The 16,909-nt window shown below is 31.8% G+C and overlaps 1 protein-coding gene across 12 annotated transcripts in view; it reads right to left on the reverse strand.

Annotated features, from left to right (window-relative positions):
* Positions 1–16,909, reverse strand: part of PPP1R9A (protein phosphatase 1 regulatory subunit 9A) — a 260,419-nt gene that overhangs the window by 75,351 nt on the left and 168,159 nt on the right. For 7 of the 12 annotated variants that reach the window (XM_012757084.3, XM_076006431.1, XM_012757081.2 and 4 more), the window contains 2 exons: positions 8,572–8,707; positions 3,287–3,352 (listed from right to left, as the gene is read on the reverse strand). In XM_012757084.3, the coding sequence (XP_012612538.2) occupies positions 3,287–3,352; positions 8,572–8,707 (202 nt within the window). The remainder of the gene's footprint in view (positions 1–3,286; positions 3,353–8,571; positions 8,708–16,909) is intronic. The other 5 variants (XM_012757086.3, XM_012757082.3, XM_076006433.1 and 2 more) reach the window with 1 other exon arrangement.

Below are 16,909 nucleotides of genomic sequence, written 5' to 3' on the forward strand. Positions count from 1 at the left end.
CATGACTCAATATTCTTAATTCAATTCCACTTAATAAATGTTACCTACTTACAAAGAGATAAATGCTATTGTCTTTAAGTCCCTGATAAATATATTCTATAAGAGGAGGGAACCAATGATTTCTCTTTTTCCCACTGAGATGGGAAAAAGACCAAAGCAGACCTCTATAATTCAAATGTCACACTGCAATTTCAAACTGGCAGTCTTCCTTGAGTTTCATTTTACTTGCCAAGAAGACAATGAAGCACTTATTCTGATGCCAGTAGAACTGTGGGAAGAGACTAAGATTTGTATTTCCCTAAATTTTTAATCTGTAGAAAAGGACAACTATGGTGACAGAAGGGGCATGTGTTATTATTTTACTAAATCTATAATTATACAACTAATTGAATCTTGAAAAATATGGTATGTTCATATAAAAACTGACTCATATAATTACAAAAATGCTATCAGATGATCAAATACAACCAGAAATTATAGTTACAGAATTTAAAGTATAAAAAAGTAAACCCAACAAAAATGTCATTGGTGGTATTCCATGGATTATCTATAGATTAATGAAAAGATATATAATCTCAATCTTACAATCTCTTTCCAGGGGATATAAGTCTAATCCTTTCCTCACATGGCTATCTCGTGATTTGCGGCAAAAATTCTTTCTTGCAGAGTGTCTGCAATGCGAGGACTCAAAGATCTTTATTTCAGTGTTCCTGGCATCCTTAAACTGGACAACTCCAGCTCTGACTGCATCTAACCCCTTCCTACAAATTTCCACAGGCTAGGCCCCCTACAATATACATTCTGATTCAGTAGTTCTGAGGCTAGCTGGAGAAATCCATGTTTTTAAAGAAGTATCATGAGATTTTCACATTGAGGCAAGTTGGAGGCACAGAGTTTTAAAGCCATTTTATAAATCCTCAGAGAGCAGGAGCTATGTCATAGTGATTTTATATCCATATTATTGCTAAATATAAGATATTGTACATGGCAGATTTTAAATTTTATTAAATACTGAGTTGACATAAAGACTACTTATTAAATAAAAAACATAATGAATAAGAACCATCAATAAACAACTTAGTTCAAGGAAAGGAAGAGTCCCACAACATTTTAATTGCAGTCCTATGTGTGTGCCTCTTTGATTCCATTTCAGTCGCTTACTTTTCTGAAGTAATTCTGCTATACTTTACCATTCTTAGGGCTTTTTAAAAATAGTTTTATTCTATTTTTATATAACCAAACAATGTATCATTTATTTTTCAGGATTTTATACTTTATATAAATGGAATCCTATTATATGTATTCTTCTATGCCTTTCTGCTTTTAAATGTTTACTCCTGAGATTCCACCAGTTGTTGTAGGTTGTTGAAACCACTTCTGTATATTATTTCAGTGTATAAATATACCAAAATATATTTACTCATTCTCTTGCTGATAGAGATGTTAGATGTGTTCAATTTTTTCTACTACAAGAACAATATTATACATGTCTTATGGGTCATGTATATAAGAGTTTTACTAGAGTGTTTAGCAAGAAATAGAATTGTTGAGTCAATGTTATTAGACACTGCCAAATTGTCTTTCAAAGTGGTTGAGTTATTTTCCTCTGTGCAGAGGATAAGGGTTCCCCTTACTCCATATCCTCACTGAAACTTAAAACCTTAGATTTAAATCAATTCAGTAGGTTTGAAGTGGTATTTCATTTTGGCATTTAATTTTCACTTCCTGGTTACTAATGTGGTGGGCATCATCTGCCCCCAAGGTTTTCCTCTTCTGTGACTTGCCTGTTCAAACTAAGGGCCCATGTGTAGTCATTTCTATTGGCTCATAAAAATACTTTTTATATACAGTCATGCGCCACATAATGATGTTTCGGTCAACAATGAAGCTTATAAAAAATGGCAGTCCCATAAGTATAATGGAACTGAAAAATTTCTATCACCTAGTGACATTGTAGTGGTCAAAACATTGTAATTCAACGCATTACTCACATGTTTGTGGTCATGCTGGTATAAACAAACATAATGTGCTGCCAGTTGTATAAAGGTATAGCATGTACAATTATGCACAGTACATAATACTAGATGATGATAAAAAACAACTATGTTACTGGTTTATGAATTTACTATAGGATATTTTTATCCTAATACTCTTTATACTTATTTTTTTTTTTAAAGTTAACTGTAACAGCCTCAAGCACGTCCTTCAGGACGTATTCCTGAAGAAGGCATTGTTATCATAGGAGGTGACAGCTCCATGCGTGTTATTGCCCTCAAAGACCTTCCAGTGGGACAGTTGTGGAGGCGGAAGACAGTGATATTAATGATTTTAACCCTGTATAGGCCAAGGCTGCTGTGTATATGCCTTACTTTTTAGCAAAAGAGTTTAAATAGTAAAAAGATAAAAATTAAAAAAATTTAAAAACAGAAAAAAGTTTATAGAATAAGGATAGAAAGAAAATATTTTTGTACAACTGTACAATGTGTTTGTGTTTTAAGCTAAGTGCTATTACAAGAGTCAAAAGCTATAAAAATTAAAGTTTATAAAATAAAAAATTTTGAGTCTGTGAACAAGCTGTTAGAAAGATTTTATATTTCTTTTATTCTTTAGGCTCCTCTAATCACCCTAAGCCAGTATAACTTTTACACACATCTGACCTCCATTTTTAAGCTCTGCTATCTCTATTATTGACAACTAAAGATAATAAGGATTATTTTGGTATTTAAAGTATAATGCCTTTTTAGACATTTTGGTATGTCTACCACATAAGTCATGCAAATAAACATTGCCATATATTTGCATTTATATTATTAAATGCATATATTTAAAGATATTTAAAGATATATGCATTTAGTGTTTTGAAAAATCAAAAACTTTGTATCAAAAGATTCTTTTCTAAAAAAAACCCTAAATTTAAAGGCAATAAAAATCACTATGTACATTGTATTATGTAAACATCCTATAGCCTTCCTGTTGGATATGATTATTTTTTCTCTTTAATTTCAATCACAAAATATTTACAGTGTTAGGGGTTAAAAAACATCCATGGCTAAATATTAAGAAATGAGTAAAAATTGCAGAAACTATACCTAAAAATATGTGCTATGTTTCTCAATTAAATATTTTTTCAAGTGATTATTTTTTAAACTATTATTTAACACACAAAACACACTGTTCTCGAGAAGCTCTTCAGATATAGAGATTGTTAATAAGATGCATAGAATATTTAATTTCACATATGAAGCAGGAAAGTACAAACAAGCATTATTTTCTACCAAAAACAAACCTTAAGGAAATAGTTGTTATTGTTATTGCAGTTGCCAGACACTCCTTGCAATTCAGCCACAGTGCTCTAAAATGGTTGACAAAAAAAATTAAAGAAGGCTTTTCCCCCCACTAAAGAGAGCAGCCTAATAATAAGGCATAGGATAAAACACTGAAATCCTGGTGCTGGTTGTAACACACACTGGCGAGTACTAAGAGAATACTGCTACACCTCGTAAAAATGCTTTTACTCTTAGTTTCTCAATAGTATAGACATAGTATAAAGGCAATTTACATTATTAAATTCACATTATTAAAAGGCCATCCATAATAATTGCAATCTCTTTTTCACACACACAAGCTATTTCCAACCAGGAACAGCAAATAGTTTGAGCCAAATTTAATGTTACCTCTTTAATGCTTGACACATAAAAATTATATCCTTGTAAACTTTTTAATACTTACGCAAACCATAGCTTCCATTATATTTTTGCCTCTAATTATTACATGTTTATGCAAGCAATAAAAATCCATATCCATGTAGGTAGCTGCTATAAATTGTATTTAATACTTATAAAAGTTCTATAAAGTAATGTTGCTATAATGTTGTTATAATGATATTAATTTCCAGTAATGAAAACAAATTATGAAAGAAAGATATCTTAAGAGAGAAGGGGCTTCAGTTTCTAGAGTAACAATTAATCTTGTTATGAACAAATGTCTAAAGAGACTTTGAAATGCTATCTATACTCTAAGACTTTCACAATACAATGAATATTATGTCTTAAAAGGATTTTTAAGGAAGCCAAATAATCATAATTTTAAAAATGCGTATAAAATAGATCATGACCATATCTATTTTATTTGTATTTCCAGTCTGAACTTACATTTCAAATTGCATAATGCTATTTGATAGAAAGATACTCACAATTCATATATATACTACACAAAATAATACCAGAATTATATCATCATACTACTAAAAGGCTAAACATTGATAGTAGTGGAGTATGACAAAAGAGTAAATATTATTAAAAATTAAATTCTAGTTGAAAAATTTACCATACCCCTAGATTTTGTGAGATAATACTGACTATCTCAGAAGCTTACTGAAATCCTCCATGGTTACCTTTCAGATTGTTGAAAAAGAGAAAGAAAAACAAAAACAAATGAATAATAATTCTATTAAATCCAGAAATGCAATCACTAATCACAGATATATTCATATATACATTTAAAATTTTTCAGTTGTTCAGATTTTCATCTCTTCCTTCTTTATAGGATCTTCCTTTTTAGCTTATAGGCAGAGCCACTAAATTTTTTTTAAAAATAACAACATTTAACAGAGAGTGAGCAGAAACAGGAAATGTGTATTAAAATGGAAATGGCTGTTTGCTTATTTTAAAGTCTTCTAGTTTGAATATTTGAAGAAAAACCAGAAAAAGCAGAAATTTAAATAGAGTTTTAAAATTATATATATAGTTCAAATTTTATTATGGTACCCCTTACAGTATCCTAAAGCATTTAAAAATATATATGTAAGCATAAGCAATACATGGTAAAATGTTTTTTTCTCAATATAGTTCTTAGATAACTGCTATACTTTTATAATTTCAGGATATATTTCTCACACTGCAATATTTTCCATGTAGCCAATTCAAGAAAGCAACTCCCCTTTAGCTCAATGTGACACGTTCCAAGTTACAGTCAACCTTGGGTTATTTGATCAAAAACAGAAGCTATCTATCCTGCAGCAGTCAATGCTGATCTAAGGGCTGGCTCTGGAAATCAGTTGGATGAACTTAGTTGTTCTGTATCTAATTAGAGGTTTTCCTGGCTGGTCCAAGGAATGTTACAGGGGATATTGTCAAATAAAAATGATTCTAACTTTAAAATCACAAGATGATTCTATAAATTATAAAGAAAGGAAATCAAGTGACCGATTAACACACATCCACAGCCTGATCTAACAAGGATATATAAATCAATAAATTGTTCAATTACATATGAATTTAACTCATTCAAGGACCAATTATCTATTGGATATCCAATACTGGTTTTTCTCATTTCCTTTATGCCTCTTGGACATTTACTTTTCATTAACAAAGAGTGAGTATAAATAGAAAATAGGGAGATAACACTCAAATCAATCAATTTAATAATATTTGCTAGCATTAGTAAAAAAAAGAATTTGAATTAAGTGATAATTTGATATCTTAACATTGGAACACCTTTTCATTATTTGACAGTTTTTATCTCTGTTAATCACAGAAAATTAACAGTTGGTTTTACCTGGGCATGTTTTGGTGAGACAGTATGTAAAATATAAGAAAAGGAGAAAAGACAAGTCAGAGAGCAGGATGGGAGAGAGATACAAAGGAGAAGGCTCCTTGACTTTTTCAATAAACTGAGGGTTACTTGGACTAACATAGTAGCAAGCACCTGGTTTATATTTGTACAACTTGAAAAAAGAAGAAAAAGTTTAACTTAAAGCTAAAATCTAATTTTTTGGTAAAATATTTGTGTACTCAATTATTCTCCTCTTTAAACCTTATAAAGATGACTCTTCTTAAGGACTGCTGCCTAGAGTAAAAAAATTCTCCAAGGAATTGATTTCCCTATTACTAGAAATATAGAGTAAAGAGTCATAGAACCTAAGTATTATAAGAATCTCCATCACCCAAAAGAGGAATCCTCTTGACATATTTTGTTACCCAGTTATTCTGTGTGTGCCTGAATACAGACAGACCTAGCAGGAGTTATTTCGGCCACTGCATTAAAAAACAGCACAGTGTGTTGCAGAGTCCAGGCTTTGAAGCTACCAAGACTCTATTCCAATTCTAACTCTGCCAACTAGTAGCTGTACCACTAGCAAAAAACCCTCAGTTGATGTACTTCTAGGGGGAAAAAAAGAGAAAATCTCTTCAAGTTGTTTTAAAGATTAAATGAGATTGCATAGGAAAGGCACCTTGCAAAATGCCTGGCCTTGAATATTTACTAATGCCCCTTAGTCCTAAAAACATCTGCTCAAGTGACAATGAACTCTGATTTCTTTGCAAAAACAGAAAAACTCATAAGCAATCTTCCACTTGGTATAGGATATGTTCCTTGCTATACGAAATGTTGAGTAACAAATATTCTTTTCCTATTTACTCAAATCATCCAATTAAAGGAAATCTTATATCAACTTTTGGGGATGAAAGTGATCAACTCCTCAAAATAACTGGAGGAAGTATGTGGTATGTGATCTAAAAATTTGACTTGGGGTGACTTAAAGATCTGACTGTTTTATTTTCCCCCTTTCCTTGTTAGACTTAATGTCTTATTTCATACTCACAGAATGTTAGAAGCTAAAAGGAATTTAGACAACTAGCCCAATCCCTAAACTTTAAAGCCAGAGACACTGAGGCACAGAGACTAGCACATTGTCTGCTACACTAGAAAAAAAATTTTTTTCTTGGGGCCAGTGTTTTATTAAGAAAATAAAATAAAAACTTTGAAAACAACATAGTCCTTTCTAATTTAATAAAAAAAATTGTTATTGTTTTCTGTGGTTTTGCCTAGGGGGCCACCTGTCATGCAACATGGATTCTACAGCACAGCAGCGTGAGTCACCTGTGCACCATGCAGCTCCCAAGCTAAAGAGACATGTGAGTTACATATGCTTCACAGGCCCTGTGCTCAAAACTAGCAGGAGTTAAATATAACTCACATGGCAGTTAATGTGCTAGAAAGCTTGGCCTCCTCCCCTTCCACCACTTGATGTCACCGTACACCCCTGAACCTCAGGTCTGAACTCTTTCTGGCAGTGAAGAGGTAAAAACCAAACCTGCAGAGGATGATTCTACAATCCTACAATAGGCTTGCAGCCAAAGCAAATAAATGTCTCTGATAAAACACAAAATACTAAGGCAGAGAATTAAAAACTAGGTAAGATGCAAGTTCAAATATTTGGAGAAATTGCTTTTTTACTTTGAAAATCCAAGATAATATATTTTCATATATAGCATCTCAGTATAATGAAAAAATACCTGCCATTTCAAATTGACTCTGCAAATGAAAAACTAAATCAAATAAATTGAATTCTAAGAGACTAATTTATTCATGTAAAGGCTTTCTAATGTATTATTCTCTGATCAAAAGTTAACTGATATACCACTTCTAATTTTCTACTGCAGTAAATGGGGAATATATCCTTATTATACTGCATACCCATGAAAACTTAATATACATTTGGATTAAAACATCACAGCTTAGAATACATGGAAAATATGTGAATGTCCATTTATTAATCTTCTTTAAGTCCTAGCTAGAAACCAAAAACAGTTCTGAAAAAAAATATATTCAGATGAGTAGGGGTTGAACACATGAAGTTTCACTGTGCTTTCATCAGCTGGTATAAAGAAGAGTATTTGTTTTATCTGAATATTTACTAGTTTATGGAGTATGAAATACTACAACTAAATTGTTGATGGATCTTTTGACATGCCAATATGAAACATACGCATGTTTAAACGTGTTTATAATAAAGCATGTTGTCTCATTATATCAATGTACATTTGGCAATGACATTAGAAATAGACCAGCATCTGTATTACATTACAACACACAGGGTTCCGGAGAGCTGTTTTCACTTGGGGGTTAGCTTCTATTCATTTACTTGATCTTCCACAGAGAGCAGGATGTAAAATTATTCCAATATGTATCTACTCTATGGAACATGTGCTAGTGGAAAAGCTTTGTTCTGCATTATGTTAGCACAAATCATAGTGAACAGATCCAAAGAATTTTTTCTTCCTGGGGGGAAAAAAAAACCTCTGGAAACACTCAGCAATCTTTAGTACTTTTCTGTTTACGTTTGTGCACGTATGGGTGTGTTTTTTCATTTAAAATGTTTACTCATTTTTTTTGAAAAAGCATCACATACTTATTGTAGAACATTTGGAAAAGATTGAAAAACTATAAAGCAGAAAGAGAAAATCACCTAATCCCAACAATGAAGATAGCCGCTATTCACATTTTGGGATTTTTATCTTTTTTTGTTTCTACAAATGTCTTTATGATCGTGTGGTAATAGATAAGACTTGTTCCCAGTCTTCTTACTGCACAGAGGATACCATGACTTGATCTGTAAGTTAATATCAGATGCAAGTAGTATTTCTTTTCTGTGAGGTTGAATACTTTATTTCAATGGAGACATAGCTTACTTAAGAAACTGCAGAAAACCTGTCACACTGGTAAGTGGTAGAGAGAGAGTTTCATAAAGCAGGAAACGTAGGAAAAAGAACATCTGCAAGCTCCACTGACCTCATCGTCATCGGCGTCATACTGGGTGTACTGACGGTCCATCATCTCTCTCTGGCGACGCTCCTGTTCCAGAGTCTGGCTGATCAACTGGGCGACCTCGCTCATGTGTCCTGGCTTCTCTCGCCCCATAACGAAGCTGTGGAAAGGTTAACGGGGATTAATAAAGTTAAGACTTACTAGCAAAAAGGAGTGCTAAGAAAAGTAACCAGGTTTGATATCTCAGCAGGGTTCGTCGAGCCTCAAAAAAGTAGCATCACCTATGGACTTCACATGATGTGCCTGGGTGGGAGAAAAGGTTAGCTGAGCAATTAAAGTGATTGTCGTGGACAAAGCTCGTGAAGGAAAAGAAATGGACAGAAAGTAAAAGATCATTAAAAAATTATCACTTTGAGAGAAGACATAACAGATGTAATCCATTCTGCAGTACTTTACACTGTTTTGATGCCTTATAAAATGGGAACAAATTCATGATGTCCTGTACCACTGAACTTAAGAAACATTTCCATAATAATATCTTCTTTATAATGTAAAAACTGCTTAAAAACCATTTTGAGGTACAGCATAATAAAGTTAAATATATAACTTTGGAGATAAAGAAGGAGAAACAGGTAGAATCTTTTATTTTGTTTTTAAAATGAAAATCTAACAAGAGGTGGTGAATTCATTCACTTCTTCTTTTGGGAAAAAGGGTAATACGAGAAAGGGTGTGGTTCAAGAAATAAAGAGAAAACAGGAAATATCCATTGATATTAATTCCTGTAAGAAAGCAAGCCTAAAAGAATCCAAGACATTTCCTTATTGCAAGCTATAGTCAGGTATGATACATCTTTGACAACAGAATGGGTTTTGCTCTACCAATTAATATTTGCTTTTAAATATCTTTCGCACTAATATGTGGCTCTGTTTTTCTAAAAAAACAAATAATGTGTCTGTCTCCAGGATGTAGTTTTAAGCATCACTTAACATTATTATTTCGAATGTGACTCTTCATTTAATCTTGTTTCTACACTTAATTGATACTTTCCTCTGATTACAATGTTGCACTAATCAATTTTAAATGAAATATACCACCATTTTCTGCACAAATACACTGAAGATCAAAATTTTTATACTTATATGTAAGTATTTCTCTTTTAAGAAATACTTTTAGGCCGGGCGCTGTGGCTCACGCCTGTAATCCTAGCTCTTGGGAGGCCGAGGCGGGCGGATTGCTCAAGGTCAGGAGTTCAAAACCAGCCTGAGCAAGAGCGAGACCCTGTCTCTACTATAAATAGAAAGAAATTAATTGGCCAACTGATATATATACAAAAAAATTTAGCCGGGCATAGTGGCGCATGCCTGTAGTCCCAGCTACTCAGGAGGCTGAGGCAGAAGGATCACTCGAGCCCAGGAGTTTGAGGTTGCTGTGAGCTAGGCTGACGCCACGGCACTCACTCTAGCCTGGACAACAAAGCGAGACTCTGTCTCAAAAAAAAAAAAAAAAAAAGAAATACTTTCATATAGTTTCAAACATGACTTAACTTTGAAATTATGCTTGGGTGTTCATTTATCTTTTAAGTTATCTTCCTTTGGGAATCAATCATAAATAAAATTTAAAAATGCCATCATTTTTCATCTTTATTCAGGTATAATTTACACACAATGAAATACATCTATTTTAAATGTACACTTCAATAACTGTGACAAATATATAAACCTGTAATCACATCAGTGAAGATATAGAACATTTTCATCAACCCAAAATATTTCCTAGTATTCCTTTCCAGTGAATCATCTTCACCCTGGGCCTATATTAGTTTTTTATAGAGTTTCATATAAATGGAATCGTAGGGTGTTTAGTTTCACTGGCTCAACAGTGTTTTGGAGATTTATCCATGTTGTTACAAGTATCAGTAATTCATTCCTTTTTATCACTAAATAGTATTTCCTTGTATTGGTTATAACGCATTTGGTTTATCTATTCTTCTATTGATAGGTATTTGGGTTGAATTTTGGATATTATGAATAAAGTTACCATAAACATTTGTGTGCAAGTTTTTGTTTGGAACATATGTTTTCATTGCCCTCAGACAAATAACTAACAGTGAAATTGATGATAAATGTAAATGGTAATGTACATTTGATAAATGTAAATTATGGTTTACATTATGGTAAATGTAAATTTAAATGTGGTAAATGGTAAATGTAAATTTAACTTTCAAAGAAATTGCCAAATTATATTTCAAAATCTTATTTTATATTCCTACAAGCAATGCACAAGAGTTGCAGCTGTTTTGCATCCTCACCAACAGCACTTAGTATTGCCTTTTTTTTTTTGAGACAAGGTATCACTCTGTTGGCCAGGCTGGAGTGCAATGGTGTCATTAGAGCTCACTGTCACCTCAAACTCCTGGACTCAAGCTATCTTCTCCTGGCTTAGCCTCCTGAGTAACTAAGACTACAGGCACATGCCACCAACCCAGGCTAATTTTTAAAATTTTTTGTACAGATGGGATCTCACAGTGTTGCCCAGGCTGGTTTTGAACTTCTGGGTTCAAGTGATCTTCCCACCTCAGCTTCCCAAAGTGCTGGGATTAGAGGTGTGAGCCACTGTGCCTGGCCAGAATTTTTCTATATAAAATATCACATCCACTATGAAGAGAGACATATTTTTATTTCTTCCTTTTCTATCTGTCTATTATTTGTTTGTTTATCTATTTATTTATTGCCTTATTGCACTCCCTGAGACCTCCAACATATGTTAAAAACAAGGCGTAAGAGCAGCTTTGCTCACTACCATGCTAGAATATGAGTTCTGAATTGCTTAGAGATAGTGTTTTCGTTTGGAGATACTGTGATTTCTATGGTTGCAGATACATAAAGTCTTTAATGTGCTAACCTGATCTAGACATATAATGACTACTTTGAATTCAGTACATCTTCAGTAAATACGTACATGTCAGAAATTATGTCTAGTAATACAAATGTAAAGCAATTCAGAAACTTTATTCCAAAATGGTCGTTTTTAGAAAAGCCTAAATTGACTTTTTATCTTTCTTTAAATGTATCATAGAGTAGGGGGTGAGGGAGTATCACTTACCTATTATAAAGTTGACAGGAGATTAAAGGAGGCAGCTAATGTACAAAATGCATATTAATCAAAAACAGTAGCTAAGCTTGAAGTAAAAGGTAAATTAGAATTCAGACTCATTAAGCCATAAATTCTCTAAACTCATTTGAGTATTACATTGTCAGATCTTTTAGTTTAATAGTTTTTCCTAAAAATGAAGATGAAGAAGTTCATTTTTTATGAAAGACAAGTGTTTAAAGTTATTCAGAATACAATTCAGAAAGAGAAACATGAAATTTGGAAATTATCCACTTGCCAAAGATTTGAAACTAGTGCTGCTAATTGCAGAGATGAATAAAGGTGTCTTAAGAAAGAGCTTGTGAGAGATTTTTAAACAGAAAATTATTTTAAAAGCCCAAATTATAACAGAATAGAATATATGATAAATTATATAATCATATATTATAATAAATCAAAACTCTTATATGTAAATTTCTTATTATTCTCAATAAAACAAATCCCTAATTCCAAACCAGATTTGTGATGCTAAAACCAAGAGGGATGAATGTATGTATAATCAAAGTTTCAGAGGAAATAAGAATTGTTCCATAAGAAACTAGCATTTTAAATCATGAAAGCACAGCTGCTCAAATCACAGCTCGGCTTTCTCAGTTTGCCCCTACAATTTAACATAATCCGCTACTTGCCCAATATTGGTTTGTATTCAAAATCACTTTGAATGTGATTCTGAATCTGATGAAATGGAAATGATTTGCAATTGCATATAAGACAGACAATTCATCTCATGAAATACACTCACTTTTTTTTAAAAGTGTCAGTGTTAAAGTATACATATTTCTCCATTCAAGCAGTTGTTCTGAGTAGTGTTATAGCATCCAGCTACCCACATCTTTAAAGCTTTGTAATCCAGTAAATTGATAGCACAGATTTGCAATAATAGAATGTCATCCTAGGAAGTATGGCCCATAGGGAAAGCACACAGAAGTGAAACCAAACCACTCTCTCCACCTCATTTTCCTCATGTGAAAATCAGTATCTAACTCCACGTCTGAAGGAGTGATAAAAGAATAAAATGTGCTACATACAGGAAAAGACTTGAATGCACTATTGCTATTATGATAAACTGATAAAAGCTTCCATTCTGAAAAGTTTATAACATTCAAATTACCTTTCTATATATTCTTAAGTTTGGTCGATTTTTAATGTCTTTATAAATATGTCTCATAAGATTATATAAATAATCTATCATATACAGAATTCAGCAGAAAATGTAAAATTTCAAGTAAGGTTATTATTTCAATTATGAATTCAGAGAATAGATATGAATTATGAAATCAGAGTATAGACAGTGCAACTTAGGGGTTAAAAAGGTCTGTAAAAAGGAAAAATGGCTTTGATAGGACAAATCCACCAAACTATAAATACTACTTACTGGTTCTGTGACCTTGGATGCATTAATATTTCAAAGCCTTAATTCTGATATTTATAAAATAAGTATAATAGCTATAATAAATAAATATTATACAATCCAAATCTTGTCACTTTCTAGATCTTTGCTTCAATAGAGCATGGTGTGATCTTTTTATTTTCTAGCTATAAATAATAAGGTAACAGAAAGCAAACTCTAATGCATATCTAAATTAAAAATTGAGTATTTTCTAAGGTTATGATTGTCAAATAATATAATACTAAAACTAAAATCTATAATTAGGATTTATGTTTTTACCACGGATTTTTTCTAGCATTAAAAAATCATCTTGTACAAAATTATAGCTAGTTACAGGGAATAAGTACTAATGTTCAATACCTCTGTGGAATGACTATAGTTAACAATAATATATAGTTTCAAATAGCCAGAAGGAGGATATTGAATGTTCCCAACACAAAGAAATGGTTAATGTTTGAGCTGATATATACAGCAATTGCCCTGATTTGATTACTATACATTACATGTATCAAAATACCACTATGTACTCCATGTATATGTACAATTATATGTCTATTAAAAATAAAACTAAAAAATCATCTTGTTTTAATGTGAATTATTTCACTAATGACTTCCCACTCTCCTCCTCATGCCGATATAAAATAAGCAAAGGCAGATAATCAGTTATTCCTTTCTTTTTCATTTAGTATCGGACCAAGTAATGGCTACATACTGTCCTTTGGAGTTTAGATGTCTATGGTATGGGATTTAATTCATTAGTTTGTCAAATTCAAAGACTAAACAATTATTAAACCATATACAATTTGCTAAATTGAAATCATAAAGAGTCTGTATGTTCTGTGTGAATAATGTGAGAGATGGCAAAAAATAATTTTTTAATGTCTTATTTTTCAGACATAATTTGTTCTAATAAAATGATGTACTAGTAAAAAAATCACAATTAAATAATGATGAAATTTTAAAATTCTCAATGTGGAATTAAGCTAGTGTAAAAGTGGAAAAGCTGTACCAGGATATATTTATTACTTTTTATATAATCAATTATTTCATTCAAATATCCTTTAAACAAATATCTATTATTTGTACACCACAATCTAAGTGATACATTTTTAAAAAACAAACAAAAAAATAGATGCACACAACTTATACTTGAATAGCTGTGACATCCTTGTGAGCTATGGGTCACAAGATCACACAGTGCTTTTAAAAAACATTTACAAAATCACTTTTACAAACTCTTTAAGGTTTTTGTAAAAAGTGTCTCACTTTTTTTGGTTTGATCATATTATATCACCTTTCTCTGAGCTTGATAGCCTTTTAATATTTAACTTAATTCTACTGAACAAGTGGCAGTAAATGTATCTTCAGTCACTTACACTAAAGTTTGCTAATAGTAGTTAGAGGTTAAAATGCTTAAACAACCTACTTTTATCAAATAAAATACAGAACTGATAGGGTTTCACTTCAGATTTTAGATTATAAAAAGATGGCAGATTCCATCTTGGACTCTCTCTTGGATAACTCTCTCTAGAGAAGCCACTTTCCATGTTGTGAAGCATCCCTGTAGACAAGCCCACATGAGCTAGCTGAGAAGTAGATCATAGAAAACAAAAAGTAATAAAAGTTTATTGTTTCAGGTCATTAAATTTTAGAGTAATATATTATGCAACAATAGGTACACCAACTATGCCAGTGGTAAAAACAAGGCAAGGTCCTGCTTGCTAAAGAAAATATGACATTTCAAAATTTATATTACAAATCCATGTTTGAATAAGAAAAAGGTCCAGATAAAGAGAATGTTATACAATTTTTTGTAAAAAGTCAAAAATAATGAAATATAATACTTCCAGTTTTTAGCTATTATGAATAAAGCTCCAAGCAACACACAAGTATGAGTCTTTGTATAGATAGGTGCTTTTATTGCTCTTGAGTAAATAGCCACGTGTAGAATTGCTGGCTGATACAATAAGTGTACTTTTAACTTTACAAAAACCAGTCACACTGTCTGCAAAGTGGCTGTACTATTTTGCATTCCTATAAGCAATGAATAAATGTTAAAGTTGGTACAGATGCTTGTCAATCTTTTAAATTTCAGCCTTTGTAATAGGTGTGTAGTAGTACCTCATTGTGGATTTCATTTGCATTCACCTAACAATTAATGATGTTGAATAGCATTTCATGTGCTTATCTATGTGCCTTCTTTGGTGAACTGTCTCTTTAAGTGATTTGTACATTTTTGCTAAAGTTGAAGTAAAACCCCATTATAAAGTTATTATAATAACCTTATTCAATTATAAGAGTTCTTTATATCTTCTAAATAACAGTCCTTTATCAGAAAGTTGTTTTACAAATATTCATTTTGTGACTTGCTATTTCATTTTCTTAAAGGTATTTTTTTTAACAAATGTTTTAAATTTTGATGCAGTTTTATCATTTTTTCCTCTTATACTTCTTGCTTTGGTGTCCTAAAAAATCTTGGATTAACCCAAGATCATAAAGATTTGTGCCTATTTTCTAGAAATCTTATTCTTAGCTGCCACACTTAGGCTTGTGGCTAATTTTGAGTTAATTTTTATATACAGTGTGAGATGCAAATCATGGCAGTTAAATAAATAAATAATAAATATAAATAGATATAAATATGTATTTACATAATTATAATATATCATATATTTGTATAATTATAATTATAAATAATTATTTATTTTTTTGGTTTGTTTTTGCTTTGTTTTGTTTTTAATGAGACTATCCAATTTTTATTGGATCCAATTTTTATTTTTATCCAGCTTCTAGCACCATTTTTTAAGAAGACTATAATCTCTTCCACTGAAATACCTTGATGCCTTTGTAAAAAAAAGCAATTCTTTACATCTGTGCAGCTCTATATTATAAATTTCTATTCTGTTCCACTAATCTATATTATTATTCTTATGCCCAAATTAGCCTGCCTTGATTAGTGTAGCTTTCAGGCAGGGAACGTACCCCAACTTTATTCTTTTTATAAAACAATAACTTCTACAAAATAATCTGTTGAGATGTTCATTGGGGTTATGGTTAATCTACAGACTAATTTAGGAAAATCTTAACAATACTGGGTATTCTGATCCATGAACATGGTCTACTTCTTCCCTCATTTAGGTTGTCTTCATATTCTCTAGGCAATTTTTCTTCTTTTAAGTATAGAAATCTTCATATATTGTTAGATTTATCCTTAAGTATTTAATGTTTTTTAAAATTTTTTATTTAAGAGATAGGGTCTCTGAGATAGGGTCTCACTCATTCTATTTCCCAGACTGGAGTGCAGCAATGTGATCATAGCTTATTGTAACCTCATAAATTCCTGGGCTCAAGCCATCCTCCTGCCTCAGTCTCCTGAGTAGCTGAGACTATAGGCTCACATCTCCATGCCCAGCGAATTTTTTTAATTTTTTTTTTTGTGTGTGTGTGGATACAAAGTCTCACTATGTTGCCCAAGCTAATTTCAAACTTCCAGTTTCAAGCAATCCTCCTGCCTAACTTCCTGAGTAACTCAGATTACAGGTATGAGCCACCATGTCTGGCCATAAATGTTATTTTTAATCTAAATTGTTAATTATTTCTGTTGATATTACATAGAATTTGATTTTATACATCAACCTTGTCTCCCACAACATTATTAGACTCAGTTATTAGTTTAGTAGCATCTTTAATAGATTCCTTAGGATTTTCTACAGTCATCTGTATATAAATGACCATATCATCTGTGAATAAAGAGTTTTAATTCTTCCTATTTCAAGTTTCCTGAGAGTTATGCTTTTTAATCTATATCTATTTAGATAAGC

Source organism: Microcebus murinus, chromosome 9, assembly GCF_040939455.1.
Source record: "Microcebus murinus isolate Inina chromosome 9, M.murinus_Inina_mat1.0, whole genome shotgun sequence".
In the NCBI taxonomy this organism is placed as follows: domain Eukaryota; kingdom Metazoa; phylum Chordata; class Mammalia; order Primates; family Cheirogaleidae; genus Microcebus; species Microcebus murinus.